This window comes from Artibeus jamaicensis, unplaced genomic scaffold (assembly GCF_021234435.1).
Source record: "Artibeus jamaicensis isolate MK-2021 breed Jamaican fruit bat unplaced genomic scaffold, CSHL_Jam_final contig_760, whole genome shotgun sequence".
In the NCBI taxonomy this organism is placed as follows: Eukaryota; Metazoa; Chordata; class Mammalia; order Chiroptera; family Phyllostomidae; genus Artibeus; species Artibeus jamaicensis.
In genome coordinates, this window is record NW_026521955.1 from 210191 (window position 1) to 233519 (window position 23329).

Sequence of the window (23329 nt, forward strand, 5' to 3'; positions counted from 1 at the left end):
CTCGTCTGCCTGCCTTCCTCCTGAGCTTCCCGTTTGTTTTCTTATTTTTCTTCATGAGTAAGCCAGGCATCTTTCCATAGGTTTAAAACCAATTTCCTTTCTGCAAACTGCTTGCTTCTGTCTTGTCCATTTTTTATTTATCTGAGTAGTTTGGTTTTGTTGTTGTTGTTGATTTCTAGGAGTTCTTTATTTGCAAAAGTGTGATTTGGATTACAATTTTTGAGGCCTTTTTTTTAGTATGATTTTTTTTTCTGTGCACTTTATTTTTGGTTTTCAAATGATCTTTTATTGAAATGTTTTCCATTGTAGTCTTAAATAGCTGGGCATTCCACTACACCACTGTTGTCATCTATGATGTCATGAGGGTGGCAGCCAACATCATTGCAGCCCACAGGCTGGGCAGTCTCCAGGGTCTCTTTAATGGTTCCAGAGAGTTTTCTAGCTAAAGATCAGTGCGCATTTGTTGACAGTCTCATCAAAAGTGATATTTCCACTGTGCTTAATGTTTTTGTTTTTGTCTTTTTGCACCTTTCTTCCTCGTGGTGGTTCTTCGACGGCTTTGTTGATTAAGGCAGAGGCAGAAGGCACTGCCTCAGCCTGGGCCTGTCTGTTCTGAATGGTCAGTTTCACTGTAATATTCAGACCCTTCCAATCACCAGTTGCTTTGGTGATGTCATAACCAGCCTTTTTTGGAGACAGATCCAGGGGGCCAATTTTGGGGGTGAGGGCAGAAAAGGCACTGATTTCCTTGCTGGTGCACCTCAGGCATGTGATTTTGATGTCGTTGAGGTGAAACTTCCCAGGCATGGTGGAGATGGCTGGTGTCGGGTGAACCCGGATTTGGGAGGACCGAAGAAACTTGCACTTTTCCCTCCTCCTAGCCAAAAGCTTCTGTGCATTTTTAAATAGGCAAATGTACTAAGCATTTTTCTTACAACCCCTGGGTTTCATACTTAGGTCTTTTCCATTACAAGATTATTAAAAACGAACACACACAAAAACCTCCCTTTTCCTTCTACTACTTTTGTTGTTTTCCCTTACATTTTTAATTTATTCGGGTTTTTTTCTGATCTAAATGAGGATATGTAGTCCCATTTTGATCCCCCCCCCCACCAGCTAATGACCCATCTTTTCCTGCACCACATTGGGGTGCCACTTTTAGCATCTGTCAAATTCCCATTTATTCTGGGGTCTGTTTCTGAATTTCCTTTTCATATCCATTAATTTCTGCACATGATCACACAATTTTGATTATGTATTAGAGTTTTATTATATGTCTCAATATATGGTAAGGCTAATTCTTAGAATTGGGGTTCTGGCCCCTTAATAAACTTTCAAGTGGTAAATATTATAGACCTATGATGAAATATATTAATAATGTTCCTGGGCAAAATCTTATTTTGTACATATGGCAGAGTCCATTACCAGTAGCTTTTGAACAATTTTTTTAAAGAGTTAATTAATTTATTTTTGGAGAAAGGGGAAGGGAGGGACAAAGAAAAGGGAAAGAAACATCCATGTGTGGTTGCCTCTCACATGCCGCCTTTTGGGGACCTGGCCTGCAACCCAGGTATGTTCCTAACTGGGAATCAAACAGGTGACCCTTTGGTTTACAGGCCAGTGCTCAATCCACTGAGCCACGCCAGCCGGGGCTGCTTTTAAACATTTTTTTTTACTGCAACTCAAGTACAAAATAACTTTCTATAACATTTTATAACTGAAAAAAATTTGCATATAAAATATTACATGCTTTTACTATATGTATTACACTCTATTTTAATTGTTTACTTCCCCTCTAATGTTCTGGTTGCAAACTATTACATTGATTTCATGACCCAGTAAATCAGTTGTGACCTGCAGTTGAAAAACACCTCATTAGACTTCCATTCAGGTAAAATCCCAATACTCCTTACTAGTCTTTTGGGAGGAAGGGAGCAGAAGAATGAGGGGTATCTTTTCCTAAGTAAACTAGGGAGACCACATCAAAGCAAGTACGATTTCTCAAGAAAAGGACTACTGAAGGGCATTTGCATTTCTCTCCTTGTTCCCAAGTACCCTAAAAGTAAGGGCAGCAGTCTTGATTGGCATGCCATTCTTAAGATCACAGGCCACACCTTACTAACATTTGCTGTGCAGGAAGAAGGAAAAACTGTTACAAGACGTGCCAGGGGGTCCAGGTCCATGAGAACGATGCTCCACCATCTGCTCCACCATCTTCCAACATACTTGTCGGGTTGTGATCTGGCTTTGGGGTTCCCAGCTTGATTTATGGTGGAATGATGAGGTGATAGATTTCTGGGTTTCGTATCCTAAACTTACCCACCACTTACTAGTTATGAGACTGACTTAACTTCTCTGTGCTGTAGTCTCCTCATCTGTTCAAGTGGGGAAAATGCTAATATCTACCTCATACCATTGAATAAGAGTTAATATATGGAAGCACTTAGAATTCTTGTTTTCCCATATTTTTGTGATCTGTATGGCATATGGAAAACACCTAGAAGTCTTTGCGTTGTTATTATTTGGCCTGTGTGCACATGGGATTTTTCTTCTTCAAGTTCACAATTAAATGTCTAGGGGATGGGGATGGTGTGGATTTTTTCACTGTTCCCCTGAATCTCATGAGCCCTTAGATGCGTTTATCATAGGAAAGTGGCTTTTTTTGTTTTGTTTGTTTTTGATGATTAGCTCTCATCTTTTTGTTCTGATTTATTCTTTGGGAACATCCCTGTGAGGCTTAAGTTGGAGCTGTATTCTCTGGCCTTGATAACATTCTTTCTCTTAACATCCTCTTTTGTTCTTTTCCTCTGAATTCTAATAGAATTTGTCAAAGTTTGTGCTGCATTTCACAATAATCCATGGTCTCTGGTATATTACTTCCAGTGAAGATTTTAATTCTGCTGTTGTGTTTTGTTTTTTCTTAAGTTTACGTTTTATTTTTGCCATGTCCCTTTGCATCTCTTGCTCTTCTCTCCTAAAAGCTCATTGCTCTTTCTTAATAGATAAAACCGAGTTTGTGCTTTTATGGTAAGAAGACAATAACAAAGTATGTCCTCTGCCTACCCCGTAAGTTTTGGGTATTTCCGAGGGCTTCTCTCCTCTTCTTCTCTATCCACCCTCCCTGTCCATTTTCGCCCACTCCTTTGGTTTTCTCCACCACCTGCCGCCCGTGACACACAGATCTGTGTGGCTCCAGCCCTCGCACTCATTGGACTCCAGCTTCCTTTTGGGCATCTTCCCGAGTAACTTTCTTTCAGTGACAGGATAAGAGTAGTAAACTATTTTATTCTTTGACTGAAAATGTTTACTTCAATGATTGTTTAACTATGTAAATTTTAGTGTTTTTCCCTCGGCCCTTTGAAAACAGTATTCATTGTCTTCTGGCCTCTATTTTAGTTGCGGTTGAGAAGTTGCTTTTGGTCCAATTTTTGTTCCTTTGTAGATAATATCCCTATTCTCCTCATTGCGCTTAAGATTTTTTTTCTCGCTTCTGCTGTTTCACCACTGTGTGTGTGTATGAATGTAATTATTTTTCCTTCTTGGGATTCACTGAGCTTCCTGACTCTAAGGTTTCACATCTTGAAACAATCCCAAATAAATCTCAGCCCATAGATCTTCAAATACTGCTTCTCCTGAAGTTGCTGTTCGACTTGATAGTAATTATCATTACCCTTGCTGGGCCCCTGCACGTTCCCCTCCTTGTCTCTCACTGCCCCTCGTGTTTCATCTCTGCATCTCCCCAAATCGCATCCTGGTTAACCTCTGTAGAGCTATCCTCCAGTTTACTATTTCTCACTTCAGATGTGTCAATTCTTCCCTACCCATTCATTTAGGGGTATTTCCCCTATTGTTTCAATAATTAACAGGCCATAAAATTAACCTATTTTAAGTGTATAGTTCAATGATTTTGTGTAAAGTTATACACTTGTGTGACCATTACCACGGTTCAGTTTTAGAATACCTCTGTCACCCCCAGAAGTTTCACGGTGCCCTGTGGAGGTCAGTCCCCGCTCCTGTCCCTTGCTACCGCAACCACTGATCTGTTCTCTGTCTCTGTAGTTTTGTCTTTACTTAAAAAATTCATAGAAATAGAACATATAATCTGTAATTGTTGTCTTCTTTCACTTAACATGATGTTATTTGTTTTTACAGTATGTTAGGTTTAGTTTTAAATATGTGTTTGAGTGTGTGTTACGTGTATCAGTACTTCATTTCTGAGTAGTATTCCAGTGTATGAATGGACCACAATTTGTCTGTTTACCAGATTGATGCACATTTGGATTTTCCCTCCATTTAGTTTAATTTTAGAGTTTAATTTTAGAACTTTTTCTTCAAATTTTCCTCTTCAGTTTTTCATGGTCTCTGTCTTTTCTTACAGTTCTGATTGTTCTTTCACATTTAAATTATTGTTACAGACTTGTGTTATATTGTCTCTTTGATTTTTCTTTTATCCTTTATCTTGAATTCTTTTGGCTGTAATCCTTCTGTTGTGTCAGAGGACTGTCACCCATGATGGATTGTTTACTCTTGTTCTGTAATTTTAAATTGGTGAGTACAGTTTGAGCGGGGTTTGCTCTTTCTGTGAGAATCCCTTTGTTGCCCGAACTGTTGATAGTATCTCTCTAGAAAGGTTTTGTGTTTGCCTCTGCCGTGTCATGTGCCCAAGAGATAGTACTAGACCAGAACCAGTTTTTATATAATTTTTTGGTGGAGTGTGATGATTTTGTATCACACAGTTTGTCTAAATTTGTTCTCCAAACCCATTTAAGACATAAGCCTGAAGTTTCTTATTCGTAACAGTTTTTTTTTCCACCTTAAACCCCTAGAAGAGATAGGGAAGCTGGTGTGTTGTGTTTTGCACAGTACACATCAGTGTGCTTATTTGTAAAGGTTCCTCGTTTATTCAGGAGTTCACTTCTAATTTCTCCCCTCACTGGGGCCCTGATTTGATAGCTCTCCAGTTCCCATCGAGGTGTCAAAGGCCTAGTGTCTATTTGCCAATAACCATCCCGTTTTTCCTCTTTCCTTCTGATTTTCAGATCTGAATTCATCTCTGGCACTTGGAGATTTATTTTTCTCTTTTTTGCAAGTTCAGCTATGCATTAAATCTTTTTGTTGTATTTTATACAGCCTTTTTAGATATTTGTATCAGGAAGGTTTTTGTTTATTTTTTTGTTTTCATCTTACTGGAATCAGAAAACTTAGATAGATTATAAATATCTTAAAATAGGATAGTATACTATAGTACTTTACAGCCATAGTTACTAAATGAAAAAAATCTCCTAAAGCACCGCTTGCTATGAAATGAGTATAAACTTATTGAGATTATTAGTTTTTAGATTGCAGTGACATTTTCCAGACATGTGACTTTATTTTTCCCTGGCTACATTAAGGCAGTCATGTTAGTGTTTTTATTTAGGAATTATTTGGATCCCTCGTTTGAAGAAGGCTCACAGATTTGGCCATTAGATGAAGAGATGCATTTTTTGTTGTTGTTCCCAAGTTAAAAGAAGCACTTCCAACCAAAATAGCTGGTAATCCCCTATTTTTCCATATTCACTATGATGAATGTCAGTTGTTTTAATAGCCCTTTGCTTTGGAAAATATGTATTATCTGATTTTTTTCAGTGCATTGAGTACAATTAACATGTTAAAATCACTCTTTCTTTTATGACATAAAGTTTTGAGTATGCATTATTATAGTCTTCCTATTTCTCCTTGGTTGCTGTTCTAAAATAGGACATTAAATAAAATAAATGAGACATCTATTTTGAATTTCTTGGTGAGATTTGTATCAAAGTCTGAGAACAGAAGTAAACTATCATACACATATGGACCATAATTCAAAAAAAATACAAACATTTTAACCTCTTTTGAATGGAAAAGTTAAAAGATTTTAATGGCTTTTTTCACACTTTTTTTTTTTTTTTGAGAAAAATCAGTTGCTTAATCTGTTTACTTTCTCACCTATAATGTAGGGGGAGTAATACATAGAAGAGTCAAGTTCTACTGCCATGTATGTTGTTAGAGTTACTTCTAATTGCGAAGCCAGCTCTTCGATGGCAGGTGCCAGATCCCCTCTGTTCTGGAGCTCATGTGTCATCTGTAGTTACATAGCTGTGCCATTCTTTTATTTCTCTTTCTTGCTGCACATCTTTGGATCATTTTTCTACTCATTTGTGATTGATAACCACAAAACAACAGGAAGTTGAATAAGGTAGCAAATTGAAAACTCTTAACTTTTAGAATTGGTTATATATATATTCCCTTTCCCATATTGTAGTAATAAGCAAGAGTTGACTTCCATAAAGACTTTCTACTTATTCTTGGAGCTTCCAGATTGCCTAGTTGTTGCTTAACGCCTCAACCACACAAAGCCCTTTGGTGTTTAGGAAGGGCCCTGGCAGTTCTTTCCTCTGCCTAGAAGACCCTTCCCCCAAAGCATGCTCCCTCACTTCATTCAGGTCTGTTCAAACGCCACCTCATTAGAAAGGCCTTTTTTCCTTTCACCACATCTAAAGTGGAGAGGGGTTCAGGAGCTGATGGTGCTAATACCTACTCTGCTTAATTTTTCTTCAAGGCACTTTTCTCTCTGAAATTAATTACCTATTTTGTTGCCTTGGTTTTGCTTGTCTCCTCCACTAACATGTAAATTCCTTGATGGCAGGGCATTTATTTAGACTGTTTTGTTCCTAGGAATTAGAACATCACTTGGCATGTAATAGGTGCGTAATGAACATCTGTTGACTGACCAAGCACATGTATTGCAAACTTATGGCCTAAGGGTAGCATCGAACCCCTGTTTTTGTTGTTATTGGAGCTTCTTTGTGTTTTATCTTCATAAAGAAGTTATGTGACATACTTCAGAATGCCAGATTTTTCACTTTCCTTGAAAATCAAATCTGCTACCTCCAGGTCTTTATTTTTGTGTGGGGACAATGAAGTGGATTGAGCTCTGGGAACTACATTCTCCAGTTTGTCACAGTCTTCACCTGTTTCTGTCAAGTATTAGAAAATCAGACTTGTGCCATTTACTATTTGTCATTTTGCCTGTTCTCTTATGTTTTCTTAGACTTGGCCCATCTTATTTATGTCACCTGCCTGGTCTCTGTAAAGCACTTAAATTAACAACCTGTGTTGCAAGTCTCAGTTATTTACAATTTCTGTGAGGTTATACATCCATGCAAAACTAGTGTACAAATGTTTGTAGGAGAATTATTCATAATAGCCAAAAAGTGGAAATAACCTGTCCTTAAACTGATGGATAAAAAATGTGATATATCCATACAATGGAGTATTATTTTAAAAAATAAATACACTAAAACTAAAAATAAAAAGGAATGAAGTCTGATTTGTGCTACAGCATGGATTGAACCTTGAAAACATTGTCCAGAGTGAAAGAAGTCAATCCCAGAAGACCATGCATTAGTATTCTTCAGCTCATATGAAATGTCCAGAATAGGTACCTCTACAGAGACAGAAAGTAGATTAGTAGTTGCTGTAGGGCAGGGTGGTAGATCGGAGACTGACTGCTAATGAGGATAAAGTTTCTTCTAAGGAGAGACAAGAGAGTTCTAAAAATAGATTGTGGCAATGTTGCAAAACCTGTGAGCTGAATTGTACACTTCAAACAAGTTAATTAAATGGTATTTGAGTTGTATCTCAATAAGAATGTTTTTTTAAGAACTTCTATTAATAGTCAAGAAAAAAATTATCAAAATATTGGTGAATTTTCCTTTGCCATATCATTACCCAATTTGTAATCAAGCGGTAGCCCTATAAATAATTGTTTTTCATTTAAATTTACCCTCCATTAAAACAACTAAGCCTGCAGATTCACGATGCCCTGTGCCAAAGCTTGCTGTCTCAGAAGGTCAGCTCTTGCTCTGTCATGCCTTTTCAGCATGATTTGGAGGCTTTTGACTCTAGTGACATAAACTTGTGTCTTTCAAAAAGTGAGCATTTTGGAGGCCCACTGGAAGGAAGGATTATGAAGAATCCCAGGCTAGTTATATACTTAGTAATGGAGCTATGATAATGGGGGGAAAACCTAGCCTGACATCTTGGAATTTTCTGTCTATTAGAAGACGTGAATCAGGAGAATAATCTTTGGGGGGGATTTTTTTTTAACATGTCCTGATTACATAGAGGCTCCCGCGACTCACCTTTCAAACAAACCATCTCAAGTGTACCCTTTCCCATTCTGTGATTTTAAGGGATTTCCAAGCGTTGTTAATATACAATATCAGGCCCGGAAGGGGATTTTATAAGTTATCTAGTTTAACTCTTGATTTTTACATATGTCCATTTTGCCAGTAATACTGAAATACCGTAGTGTGTCATTATTTCTGAGGTGATTGTAACGTAGTACTAAGAGTAGCACTAAAATGGTAAATTGGAAGTGTAGTAGGGAATTTTGTTCATGTTAATTATTAGTGAAACCTGAATTTTAGAAATTTAATGCATTTGTTTCATTTCCCTTGAGTCAAAGTAAGACAAAAAAATGGTCATATATGTAAACTGTTTTAATCTCCTTGATAGATTTCCATTTATAAAAAGTAGTATCCCTATTCTAACCAATATTTAGTTAGTTTTGGTATTAACTGGAACTTTCTAAACATTTGTAGAAGATATATTCGAGTAGAGAAATTTTAAAACAAGGTGTTTTGCTGAATAGGAGGGAAAGAGGTTGGTCCCGCACAACTAGCACTGATGAGGATAGAAAAGTCAAATGAGAAATAAAAGCATGCATATGGGTCAGTGATTATGTTAGAGATGAAATGTGGATAGTATTAGGGTTTTCTTTTTTGTTTGATCAGTTTTATTAAGGTATAATTTATATATACCAAAATTTGCCGTTGTAAAATTCAGTGAGTTTTGAGAAACGTAGACAATTTATAATAACCTCCATAATCAAGATTTGGGATAATTATCTCCAGAAGTTCCCTGGTGCTTATCATAGTCACTTCCCTCTCCCCACTTCCTGGAACTGTTCATTTGCTTTCTGTTGGTATGGTTTTTCCTGTAAATTGCATGTAAATGGAAATCATGCAGTATGTAAGTTTTTTTCTTTCTACCCTTTTTCACTTAGCATAATATTTTTGAGATTCATCCATGTTGTTGTATGTATCAATAATTTCTTTTTATTGATGAATAGGGTTCTCTTGTCTGGATGTGCCCCTTTTTCCCCCCATTAATTTCCAGGTAATGGACACTTGAATTGTTTTCAGCAATTAGGAATAAAGTCATTATTAACATTTGTGTATAAGTCTTTACATTTATCTTCTATAAATAACAAGAGGGGGGATTGCTGAGTTGTAAGATAAATATGTGTGCTAAACTTTAAAAGAAGCTTGTTTTCCAAAGTGTTTATACCATTTGTCCATTCCCACCAGCCATGTGTGAAAGTTGCAGTTGCTCCATTTACTTGTTATGGTCAGTCTTTTTCATTTTAGCCTTTTAGTGGGTGTATACTCATGTCTCACTGTGGCTTTAAATTTGCATTACCCTAATGACTAATTAGATTGAATATCTTCATCTTTGTAACAGTGATACAGTAATACTGTCTAATCCATAGTTGGTGCTTAGGTATGTTGCTTGTTGCGACAATGTCCTTTATAAGCTTTTCCTTTTCCCGATCCAGTCCAGGATCACACTTGGGGTTTAGCTATCTTGTGTCCTTGGTTTCTTTTCATTTGCCAAAAAAAGCTCAGGGTTTTTTTGGTTTGTTTTTTTATCTTTCTTGGACCTCCACTTAAAAAAACTTAAGATTTATTATTTTGCAGAGTCTCTCTCTGTTTGAGAAATGCTTTATCTTTGTTTCCTTATGATTAGTTTCAGGTTATGAATTTTTGGCAAAAACATCACAAAAATGCTGCTATGTCTTCCTCAGTGGCTTCATATCAAGAGGCGTACTGTATGAATATCAGTGATGACTTTATGTGTTGCCCAAGGCATTTTTTGCTGATCCTTATATGAAGAATTTGCCTGTTTTCTTCATAGTTTTGTCTTTGGGGTTTAGATTTATGATTCAAAGTAATTTTTGAATGTGATCTGAGATAAGGATTGAGATTAATTTTTCCCTTTTTCTCTAGTTACTTTTCTTGTTTTTCTCTTTTCTATGTCTTTGATTCTGCACTTTGTTTTCCTACTTTCTTTGAAATTTAATTATTCTTTTCTAGCTTGAGGTGAAAACTCATCCATGACTTTAGACCTTTCTTTTCACATAAGTATTTAAAGCTATACATTTCTCTCTAAGTATTGCTGTAATGCATACTATGAATTTTGATGTATAATCTTTTATTATCACTTAGTTAAAAATATTTTCTAATATCCTGTATAATTTCTGTTTAGATCCATAGATTATTTAGAAGTATGATTTAGAAATATTTTGAACATTTATAGATATGTTCCTGCTGTTGATTTCTGATTTAATTGTGTGATTAGCAAACATACTGTTTCATATTTTACTGTTTTGAAATATTGAATCCTTGAGACTTATTTTATGGCCCAGAACTTGTGTTGGTGTTCCATGCGTACTTGAAAAGAATAAATATTCTGCCATTGTTGGGTGTAGAATTCTTCAGATACCAGTCAAGTCAAAAATAGTATAGTTTATGTCTCCTCTATCCTTACTGGTTTTTACCTACTTGTTCTATTATTAAGGAGAAAGGAGTATTGAAATCTCCGTCTGTAATTGTAGCCTTAGTTGTTCCTCCTTTTAGTTCTGTCAGGTTTTGCTTCATGTATTTCAAAGTTCTGTTCTTATATATGAGTATGACTTCCTGGTGTGTTGATCTTGTCATTATGAAGTGTCCATTTATATGTTTTGTAATACTCCTTTTCTGGAAGCCTATTTTGTCTAACATTAATGTTGCCACCCTAACTTTCTTAAGCTTACTGATACATATTTTCTCCCTGCTTCTCATCATAGACATAGCTTATCTATGTCTTTATTATCTAATAGTATCACTGCTGTCATTACTATCGTGTGGGTCAGTTTGGCAGACTGACTAGCCGCTTACAGATCAAATGAAATAGCATGGGAAAGTACTCGATGAAGTGTAAAGAAAGCACTATGAGATTACAAGGTGTGTCATAATTATATGCAGCTGTATCTATTAGGCTGGCTTTTTCAGATTTCATTTTGAATGTACAATATCTTTGTGTGTGTGCATTTTAAAGAAATGAATATTTTGAATTGCCAAAACAATAATAAAAGTGCATAGCCATATGTTTAAAATAAAGTCCTTCCAATGTTCTTATTAATTTTTGTCTGCTTTTTCCTTTTTTTAGGAACTGAAGAGATTTCAGAACTTTGTGAAATACTGTCCTCCTTTTGATATTGTCATCGATGGGCTCAATGTTGCCAAAATGTTTCCTAAAGCTCGTGAGTCTCAAGTTGTAAGTACAAGTTTTATTTTGTTATTCCAAATCTCTAGAAAATATACGGTGCACCCATTTGTGATCTTCCATGGAACTCATAGCTCCCCATTTTTCCTTCTTCTAAAAATAAGGTGCTATGGTACCCTTAACAGTGAGTGGCTCTTACAGGCTGGGCAAGAATGAAAGATTAAAAAGGTCAATTTTTTAAGAGTAAACCTAAAAGTAGTGGAAGATGCCTCTGATTTCCCTGGTTGATATTTTGTTCTTTGTCTCTCTACTTGCCAAAATCATCTAGAATTTTTCAAAATGTGCATATGTCCCTTCTATGACATGTAACCCTTAGCTAACTTTTTTTTACACCTCTCCTCTCTCTTTGGTGTTACTCTGTCATTTCCCTGTGGGCCACATTCCTCCCTCTATTTGAAAATTACCAACATATACTACCAAGAAATACAATAATTTATTACTCACATTTGTTTTTTCAAACATAGTATGTTTGTAAATTAACCTAAGCAGGTTTTTGTAAGGTAATCATTTGTTCAATCAATTTATAAATGTTGTAGTGTTTCTAAAAGGAATATCATGATTTTTTACAGCAACAGTGAGCAATTATTTTAATTTTCATTTTACAGTTTAGAAAATAAGAATTTGAAACTAATTTTGTATAGTAACTCCTTAGAAAGCAGTCAAGACATCAAAATTAGGTTGTAGAGAACTCCAGGGTTTCAGGCTTGTAACTGTTATCGCTGGCAATCTATGGCCATTCACCTGTAGTTAGACTGTTGTTTCTTTAAAATTGCTGCCAGTTTAAAAGCTTTTCCTCAGAGGTTCTACTAGTCCAGTTATGTCATTTGTACTCAGAAAAGCTCACAAGTACTAACAAAAGACAGGGTTGATTTGCAGAAATTTCTTTTTTTTTAAAATTTATTTATTTTATTGATTATGCCATTACAGTTGTTCTTATTCCCCCCCTTCATTCCCCTCCACCCTACCCCCCATCCCCACCATTACCCCCCCTTTAGTTTATGACCATGTGTCTCAAGTTCTTTAGATTCTATATTTCCCATACTATTCTTGCCCCCCCATCTATTTTCTATCTACTGTCTGTGCTACTTATTTTCTGTACCTTCTCCCCCTTCTCCTCCTCCCACTCCCCTGTTGCTAATCCTCCTTGTGATCTTCATTTCTGTGGTCCACTCCTGATCTAGCTGTCCTCTTAGTTTGCTTTTGTTTTAGGTGTGGTTCTTAATAACTGTGAGTTTGCTGTCCTTTCACTGTTCATGTTTTTTTAACTTCTTTTTCTTAGATAAGTCCCTTTAACATTTCATATAATAAGGGCTTGGTGATGATGAACTCCTTGAATTGGATCTTATCTGAGAAGTACTTTATCTGTCCTTCCATTCTAAATAAAAGTTTTGTTGGATAGAGCAATCTTGGTTGTAGGTCTTTGGATTTCATGACTTGGAATACCTCTTTCCAGCCCCTTCTTGCCTGTAAGGTCTCTTTTGAGAAATCAGCTGACAGTCTGATGGGAAGTCCTTTGTAGGTGACTGTCCCCTTACCTCTTGCTGCTTCTAAGATTCTCTCCTTCATTTGAATCTTGGCTAATGTAATGATCATGTGCCTTGGTGTGTTTCTCCTTGGGTCCAACTTCTTTGGTACTCTCTGAGCTTCCTGGATTTCCTGGAAGTCTATTTCCTTTGCCAGATTTGGGAAATTCTCCTTTATTATTTGTTCAAATAAGTTTTCCACTGGTGGCTGTGCCTTTCCCCCTTCTGGTACCCCTATAATTCGGATGTTGGAGCGTTTAAAGATGTCCTGGAAGTTCCTAAGCCTGTCCTCATTTCTTTGAATTCTTGCTTCTTGACTCTTTTCTGTTTGGCCATTATTTGCTTTCTTCTGGTCCATGCCATTGATTTGAGTCCCAGTTTTCTTTTCATCACTATTGGTTTCCTGTGCAATTCCATTCATTTCAATTAGTTTCGCCTTCATATGTTTGTCTAATTTGTGGCTATAATCAACCAGTTCTATGAGGATCCTGATCACCAGTGTTTTAAACTGTGTGTCTGAGAGTTTTGCTATTTCTTCATCGCTTAGATTTATAGGCTCTGGGGCTTTGAGATCTTCTTGAGCCATTTTTGGTCTGTTCCCGTTCATTAAGTGTGCGGAGCGGAGCCTTGGACTCCCAGGTTGCTGGGTTGTGATGCTGTATGTGGGGGCGTGGTCAGAGCGGGAAAAGGGGGTCCCCTCTGCTGTTTCTCGCCTGGGTGAGGAGCAGAGCCTGAGGTGGTTCACCAGGGCCGGGCCACTCAGAGTCCCTGGGTTATGACGCTGCATGTGGAGGTGGGGTCAGAGCAGGGAAATGGCGGTGCCCTCCGCTGCCACTTGCCCGTGGGGACCCACTGGGTCCCGGTCCAATCGCCCACTCCCTCGCTTGTCTATCCGCGCACTAATGCACGACCACAGTCAACCCGCAGCCCTGCTCCCTTGCTGTTTCCCTGCGGTCGCTGGGTCTCTCACTAGGTCCAACCCTGGGCCTGGATTCCTCGCGCCTGAGTCAGTCTGACCGAGTTTTCCTGTGCAGCCCCACTTCACCAGCCGCTGGTTTCGCCCCTTACCGGTCAGGCTGAAGAATTTGTTGTTAACAGACAGGCTGAAGAATTTGTTGTTAACAGACTTCCGAAAAGTTCAATTTTCTGTGTTCTGGCTGTGTTTTCTGTTGCTAATATTTAGTTGTCTCTAAACTTGGTTGTGTGAGAAAGCACGACGTCTCCACCTATGCCTCCATCTTGGCGGAAGTCTGCAGAAACTTCTTTATATGCCTTTTCTTTCTGTTTATGCATACTTTTGTGGTCAAGTAATATGTACTTATTAATCCTTTATTAAAAAAAAACAAAGCAAGTGGAAAATGTTTTTGTCTCTTATGTACTTCAAAAGGGGTCTTTGAGGCAGCAATATTGACAAAGGCAAAGCCAGAAAAGGAAACATGAAATTATCACTAATGCTTGGTAGAGCTCATAATCAGTGGGGCTCATTCTAAAAAGTTTGTTATCTCATCTAGTCTGCTAAATGGACACATATCATCATGATGAAACTGAAATGCCAAAAGCTCCATGTCCTAATCTGTAACCCAGGGAAAAATAGTGTCATATTTGTGTAGCTTTTATTTGACTTTCAACTTGGGCACACAAAGCGCTGCAAATTGGCTTGCCAGAAATGTATAGTCTGAATTGGGCTAACTTTTGCGGGGGAAAGTAAAATGTTGAAGATGATATAGTGGCATTAAGGAAGGAAAGTGTGCACAATTTTGAAAGATTCTAGCAGATTTTGGCAAATAGACAAAGAACAAAATATCAACTATGCAAATCATAGGCATCTACCACTACTTTTAGCTTTTACTCTTAAAGAATTTTATGCTGGCAACAGTTCATGTGACAAAAACATAATTATCATTACCCAACTGTACTACTATATATATATATATATGTATTTTTTTTTAGAGCACTGCTATATATTTTTAAAGATTTTTTTTTATTTTTAGAGAGAGGGGAATGGAGGGAGAGAAACATCAGTGTGATAGAGAAACATCAAATAAGTTACCTCTCACATGCCCCCAACTGGGGACCTGGCCCACAACCCAGGCGTGTGACCTGACAGGGAGTAGAACCAGTGACTTCTTGGTTCACGGGGTGGCACTCAGTACACTGAGCCACGCCCACCAGGACTAGGGCAGTGCACTGAGGTTATATTTGGGAAATCGCAATTCAGACTCAGTTTAGAGACACCACCTGGGAAAGAAAGGATAAAGTAAACTTCCTTCTAAAGTTTTTTGTCAAATCCCTATAGCTAGAGATTTGGAAAAATAATAATAAGTAATAATAAAGACATATCATATTTTCCATAGGCTCCTCCTTTAAGAAATTTTTTTTGGATAAATCTAAGGCCCTTTGTGGCTTAGTTTCATTTTTTTTTTAACACTTTCTAGGTTGTTAGAAGTGGTTTCCCACTTTTTCTGTTAGTCTTTTAAACAGCATCTTCATTTAGAAGTTAAGAATGAGGGTTCTAGAGCCAGACTAGCTTTCATAGTTTGAGCAAGTTACCTTCTTTGTGCCTTAGTTTCCCATCCTACAAGAAAGAGATAATAGTGGTACCTGCCTTATAAAGATGTTGTGAAAAGTAGAGCGGGATCTGGGGCCAAGCATCCACTACATCCAAGCATTCAGTGAGAGTGGGGAGATTTTGGAGGGTTCGATCAAAACCAGTGCATTTTAAGAACAAATGGAAACTTCTGGCCAAGATGGAGGCATAGGTAAAGATGCTTCCTCTCCGTACACAACCACAGCAAAAAATTACAAGTAAACTACAAAACAAATTTCACCCAGATTCGTCACAAAATTGAGCTGTATAGAAAGTCTGACAACCAAGGATTTAAAGAAACCATGTTCATCCCCATGGGTAGGACGGGCAGAGGCGTGGAGAGACACAGAGAAGCAGTACAACTGGTGATCCCACATTCAGATGTGGTGGGTAAAAATCAGGAGGGATGCCTTGGGAGTGTATGATCCTAGCCCAGGGTACCAGTGCCAGGAAGATAAGTCCCCATAACTTCTGGCCACAAAACCCAGTGGGGATTGGGTCAGCAAAAGAAACTATTCTATTCTCCAGAAACTTTTCTTAAAGTTTCTGCAATGGACTTAGGACTCATGTAGACCCACCTGCTCTGGAATTTAGCACCAGGGCAATGGGTGAAAGGGAACAAGTGGCATATGGAGAAAAGAGGAAAAAGTGAAGTGACTGGCAAGGGAGTGAGTGCTAGGAAGACAACTTCTTGGGCAAACTCCAAAGTCCAAGCAGCGGCATTGTCCCCTCTCTGAGCCCTCCCCCACACGGAGCCACAAAGTGGAGAAATGGGTTGTCCCACCCTGGAGACTACCTAAGGCTCTGCCCCACACATTTTACAGATGCCTTTTCTACAATAGGCCATGCTAGTAAGATAGGGAGTCAAAGCAGCTCTACCCAGTAAACAGAAACAAACTTAGGGAGGCTGCCAAATTGAGGAGACAAAGAAACATGGCCCAAAGGAAAGAACATAACAAAACTCCAGGAAAAGATCTAAATGAAATGGAGATAAGTAACCTATCAGATGCAGAGTTCAAAATACTGGTTATCAGGATGCTCAAAGACATCATTGGGTACTATACTGCATAAAAAACACCCAGGCAGAAATGAAGGTTGTATTAAGTGAAATAAAGAAAAATCTATAGGGAACCAACAATGGAAGGGATGAAGCCAAGCTTCAAATCAACGATTTGGAACATAAGAAAGAAAAAAAGCATTCAATCAGAACATTAAGAAGGAAAAAGAATTTAAAAAATGAGAATAGAATAAGGATCCTCTGGAACATCTCCAAATGTACCAACATGCAAATCTTAGGGGTACCAGAAGAAGAGGAAGAGCAAGAAATTGAAAACCTATATGAACAAATAATGAAAGAAAACTTCCCTATTTTAGTGAAGGAAATAGAAATAGAAGTCCAGGAAGCACAGTGAGTCCCAAGCAAGTTGGACCCAAAGAGGACCACACCAAGACACGTCATAATTAAAATCCCAACATTTAAAGATAAAGAGAGAATCTTAAAAGCAGTAAGAGAAAAGAGTTACCTTCAAAGGAGTTCCCATAAGACTGTCAGATGATTTCTCAAAAGAAACTTTGCAGGTTGGAAGGAACTGGCAAGAAGTACTCAAAGTGATGAAAAGCAAGGATCTCCAACCTAGATTACTCTATCCAGTAAAGCTATCATTAAGAATTGAAAGGCTGATAAAATGCTTCCTGGACAAAGTGAAGTTAAAGTTCATCATCACCAAGCCCTTATTATATGAAATGTTAAAGGGAACTATATAAGAAAAAGATCAAAACTATAACCAATAAATGGCAACAAATGCACAACTATCAATTGAATCTAAGAAACAATTAAGGTAGATAAGCAGAACAGGAACGGAATCACAGATATGGAGATCATTTGGAGGGCTATCAGCTAGGAGGGGCAAGGGGGAAATGGGGGAAAAGGTGTAGGGATTAAGAAGTACATATTGGTAGGGATGAAATAGGGGAATGAATGTTAAGAACAGTATAAGAATTGGAGTAGCCAGCAAACTTACACGCATGACCATGGACATGAAGTATGGGGAAAATTGCTGGAGGTAATGGGGGTACTGGGCAGAGGAGGGCAAGGTGGAAAAAATTGGGGCAAGTGTAATAGCATAATCAATAAAACATATTTTAAGAAAAGATGTTGTGAAAAGTAAATGAGCTAATGCATGTAAGCTTAGCACCTAGTAAGTACTTAATAAGTGTAACTGTTACTGTGATTATTATTGAAATGAACTTCCCAAATGGAACCATAATTTCTGCTTTCAACAGACCCTTATTTGGCAGCTTAGGGTTTTTTTCTTGTTCTGACTTCTGTGGTTGAGTGGGTTGGGCGTCATCCACAAAGTGAAAAGTTGCTGGTGTGATTCCCAGTAAGGGCTCATGCCTGGGTTGCAGGCCAGGTTGAAGAACAGCAAGCTTAGTATGACTCCATGTATTAACTAAACAAAGGATTACCAATATAGAAATGTTTGTTAGATAAGTTCGTATAGGTCTAGAAAATCTCTCAAAGTTATATACATGTAAAAACTTAACAATCGTTAACTTTGGGAGTTGGGGATAGAATACAGGGTGGGGCAGAAAGTGGGTTTACAGTAGTGAGTATGCAAAACAGTTTATTTTTGTATTATTTATGATTACTGCATTAGTGTCCATACAAACAACTGTAGACCTACTTTTGTCCCCCACCCTGACCCTGTATAAGAGAGTGAGAGGATTTCAGTTTTGTTTTGTTTTGTGTTAACAATGAGTATATATTACTTTAAAATAAGAAACAAATCCATATCAGGAAAAGAAGAAAGTAAAGAGGCATTCTTGGTAAATATTCTGAAATAAGTATAATATTCTGTGTCTTAAGGATGTACCACAATTTTTAAATCATTTTCCTGTTCATGAGCATATTCAGCTGTTTACCATTCTTTACTGTGGTGAATAATATTTGGAAGAAGATATCTGTGAATGTTCATATGATTTCTTTAGAGCAGATTCCTAGAAATACAACTCTTGAGTCAAAGGGCATAGATATTTGTAAAGGTCTCACTACGTGTTGCCAAATTGCTTACCCAAATTATTATAGCCATTTATACTCCTAACAACAGTGTATAAAAGTGCTCAAATAGAACGCATTTCTTCACGGTCTCTTCTTAAATGATTGTTTCAGCTACTTAGTTACATTTGTGCCACAAATCTGCTAAGTGAAAAGAGCTGGACAGTTTTGCCCCCCATTTTTCGGGTCAAACATTTTTAATAAACTGTAAACCAAGTTAAAATAATTCAAGAAGGAAACAATTTTGATGTCTTATTTGTCTTCTTTATTTCTCTCAATACAGTTGCCTATAAGCATAGATAAAGGAAAGATTACAAATCCTACTTCTGAGTCTTGAGTTTTTTCATGTTTGTGTGAAGAAGTTTCCAAATTGCCAGATACACAGATGAGTTTTGTTCTTCACATGAACTCTGCATAATATATTACAAATTCTTTTTGTCCTTTTCCATAAATATTTAATTGTATAAACAAAGTTGTTCTCTGTAAGCTCCTAAGTGAGAAGAGACCATTTTTACACTCATTTGGGAGTAGCACAATGGCCACATGGCTGTCTCTCAGAGCCTACATCTCAGGGCGACAGAGATTAAGGAGCTAAAAGTAAGTTCTGGGTGTGAGTTTATTTGACTTTCTCAACTTCATATGCACCTTATATTTGTTTATAGATAGATATAGATAACCTTTTAAATCTACCAGCTCCCATGTAGAGTTTGAGACTTACTGGTGGCAGTCATTGTGTGGTGTGGGCAAGTTTGGCTACACACAGCACATAGTCTGTTCATCCGTGCTTCACCTCACTTGAGTTAGCTGTGCTGGCAGGTCCACACACTGTTTAATTTTAACCTTAATCTTAACTTTAAAATTTTGCTGAATATTTTCTAACAGTATAGTAACAAGGAGTGGTAATCAACACATTTCTCTAAACTACAATTTCTGTTTCTCAAGGAACAGAATTGTAAAGCAAGAAGAACTTGTTACAACTTTTATTTTTTATTTTTTGCATTTTGAAAAGCTGTCTCTCAGACTGCAAATTTCCATTTGCCAAAAGCTTCCCATAGACATTCAAGCTGATTAATTCATAGAATGGTTTAATTCATTGAGAGAAAAAGCAATAATTAAATGTGAAATACAGGTAGAGCCCCAGTATTCTTCAGTGTGCCTTTGGTGTTGGTCCTAAAAGTGATTAAAAAAAAAAAGTCAAGGTGAAGACCACACGTTCTAAGAAGAGAGGCTGTAACACGTCACCATGAGGCTGTAGAGAGCTGTTTGCGGCTAAAAGTGAATTGGAAGAGCCTTTACCTCCAATATGAAGGCTTATATTTAAATGTTACTTGTGGTTCTGAAAAAAGAATAGGGCATGGACTGTATGGATTAATATATGATTTTGTTGGTTACTGAAAAAGATTTTTTTGGTTTTTGCTTAAAAATTATTACTAAATCAGTGGTTAATTTTCTAATTTCTGATGTTCACAGATATACTAAATGGAATTGGAGATAGTAAAGTCCCTGACTAGATTTCATTTTTGACATAATTTAATGTCTTGACCAAGTTATATATCTCACTCAATTGTTTAGTGTCTACATTAGTTTTATTTTTCTTTTATTGAGATCTAATTTATAAACCATATATTCACTCTTTTTAAATATACAGTTCATTGGATTTTAGTGTACTCACAGGGTTTTTCAGCTGGAATTTATCTAATTCCAGAACATTTTCATCCCCCCCAAAGTATCCCCCAACTCATTAGCAGTTATTCCCAACTCCTTCTTCCCCTTAGTCCTTGGCAACCACTGATCCCTTTTGTGTCTTTATGGATTTGCCTGTTCTGGACATTTCATATTTTCACTTAGCATAAAGCATGAATTAGTACTTCACTTCTTTTTATTGCTGAATAATATTATATGGATATATTACATTTTATGCATTCACTAGTTTATGGACATTTGGATTATTTTTACTTTTGGTCATTAAGAATAATACTACAGTGAACATCTCATATACAAGTTTTTGTATGGACATGCAAAAAGAATTAAAAAATAATTCTCTTGGGTATACGTACAATACCTAGGTGTGGAATTACTAGGTCATATGGTAACTCTCTGTTTAACCTTTAGAGGATCTGGCAAACTTCCAAAGCACCTGCACCATTTAATTTTTTTCGTTTTCATGAATTTATTGGGGTGAGACCACACCAATCTGCATTCCCCCTAACAGAGCCTGAGGGTTCCTTTTTCTCCGCATCTTCACCAATACTTGCTGTTTGTTGATTTATTGATGACGGCCATTCTCACAAGTGGGAGGTAATACTTTGTTGTGGTTTTAACTTGCATTTCTCCGGTAATTACTAACGTTGAGTATCTTTTCATGTTTGTTGGCCATCTGTATTTCCTCTTTTTTTATTGAATTTATTAAGGTGACATTGGTTTGTAAAACCATATAGGTTTCAAGTGTACAACTCAATAAAACATCATCCACACATTGAATTGTGTGCCCAGTGCCCCAAGCAGTCTCCTGTCCCCATTTTCTTCCCTTTGCCTGTGTTCGCCCACACCCACCTTTCCTTCTGGCTGTTACCACTCTGTTGTCTGTGCCTCTTTGTCATATAGATATGCTTTTTTTGTGTTTGTTTAATTCCTTCTTCTTTCATCCAGTCCCCCAACACCTCCCCTCTGACATCTCTCGGTCTGTTCCCTGTGTCCATGCCTCTGTTTCTATTTTATCAGTTTATTTTGTTCATTAGATTCCATAGATAAGTGAGATCATATGGTATTTCTCTTTCTCTGACTGGCTTATTTCAGTTAGCGTCATAGTTTCCAGGTCCATCCATGCTGTTGCAAAAGGTAAAATTACCCTTCTTTATTTTTTATGACTGAGGAGTATCCCATCATGTAAATGTACCACAGCTTTTTTATCCACTCCTCTATTGTTGGGCACTTCCGCTGTTTTCAGAGCTTGACTATTATAAATAATGCTGCAGTGAATAGAGGGGTGCATATATTTTTGAACTAGTGTTTGGGGTTTGTTAGAATCTATTCCCAGAAGTGGGATTGCTCAGTCAAAAGGCAGATCCATTTTTAATTTTTTGAGGAAACTCCACACTGTTTCCCACTGTGGTGACACTAGTCTACATTGCCACCAATGGTGTATGAGGGCTCCCTTTTCTCTGCATCCTTGCCAGCTCTTGTTTGTTGATTTACTGATGATAGCCATAGTGACAGAGAAGAGATGATATCTCATTGAGGTTCTTATCTGCATCTCTTTGATGATTAGTGATGTTGAGCATTTTTTCATATATCTGTTAGTCGTCAGTATGTCCTCTTTGGAGGAGAAGTGTCCAGTCAGGTCCTTTGCCCATTCTCTAACTGAGTTATTTGTCTTCCTGGTGTTGAGTTGTATAAGTTCTTTATATATTTTGGGAATAAGGTAAGATGTATCATTGGTGAATATGTTCTCTCATACAGTGAGTGGATTGCCTTTTCATTTTTTTTTTGATGTTTTGTTTGTGGGTTTTTTTATTTGTTTTTTATTTTTTTTTGCTCTGCAAAGATTTCTTACTTTATGTGGTCCCATTTGTTTATTTTTTCCTTTGTTTCCCTTTCCCCAGACGATACGTTGGCAAAAAAATTGCCGCAAGAGATGTCTGAGAATTTACAGCTTATGTTTTCTTCTATGATTTTTATTGTTTCATGACTTACATTTAAGTCTTTTATCCATTTTGAGTTTATCCCTATGTATGTTGTAAGTTGGTGGTCTAGTGTCATTTTTTTACATGTGCCTGTCTAATTTTCCCAACAGCATTTATTGAAGAGACTATCTTTACTTCACTGCATGCTCTTCCCTCCTTTGTCAAATATTAATTGAACATGAAAGCGTAGGTTTATCTCTGTGCTCCCTGTTCTGTTCCATTGGTCTATATGTCTGTATTTATGCCAGTACCAGGCTGTTTGGTAACAGTAGCCTAGTAGCCTTGTAGTATAGTTTGATATAAGGCATTGCGATGCCTCTAGCTTTGTTTTTCTTTCTCAAGGTTGCCAAGGCTCTTTTTTGGTTCCATATAAATTTTTGGAATATTTGTTCTAGAGTTGTGAGATATGTCATTGAATCCTGATAGGAATTGAGTTGAATCTATAGATTGCTTTGGGTGGTATGGACATTTTAATGATGTTAATTCTTCTAATCCATGAGCACAGCATATGTTTCCACCTATTTGTATCTTCCTCAATTTCTTTCTTCAGTATCCTATAATTTTCTGAGTATAGGTCTTTTACATCTTTGTTTAAATCTATTCCTAAGTACATTTCTTTTTGTTGTTGTGGCAATGATAAATGGGATTGTTTTCTTAATTTTGCCTTCTGAGAGTTCATTATTGGTATGTTAAGAATGCCACCAATTTCTGAATATTAATTTTGTATCCTGATACTTTTCCAAATTCATTTATTAGATCTAGTAGTTTTTTGGTGGAGTCTTTAGGGTTTTTAATGTTCAATATCTTGTCAGCTGCAAATAATGACGGTTTTACTTATTCCTTTCCAATTTGTAAGTCTTTTTATTTCTTCTTTTTGTCTGATTGCAGTAGTAAGGACTTCCAGTACTATGTTAAATAAAAGTGGTAAAAGGAGACTTCCCTGTCTTGTTCCTGATCTTAAGGGAAATGCTTTTTTTTAAAAAAAACTCCTCACCCAAGAATATGTTTATTGATTTTTATTGATTTTAGAGGGGCTGTGCGGGGGAGAGAGAGATGTGAGAGAGAA

General features: G+C 37.1%; 1 protein-coding gene and 1 pseudogene across 2 annotated transcripts in view; one reads left to right on the forward strand and one right to left on the reverse strand.

Moving 5' to 3' along the window:
- PRORP (protein only RNase P catalytic subunit) overlaps positions 1–23329 on the forward strand; it is a 149785-nt gene that overhangs the window by 40545 nt on the left and 85911 nt on the right. For both annotated transcript variants that reach the window (XM_037136062.2, XM_053672530.1), the window contains exon 5: positions 11296–11403. In XM_037136062.2, coding sequence (XP_036991957.2) covers positions 11296–11403 — 108 coding nt within the window. The remainder of the gene's footprint in view (positions 1–11295; positions 11404–23329) is intronic.
- Positions 312–885, reverse strand: LOC128628459 (60S ribosomal protein L12-like; annotated as a pseudogene).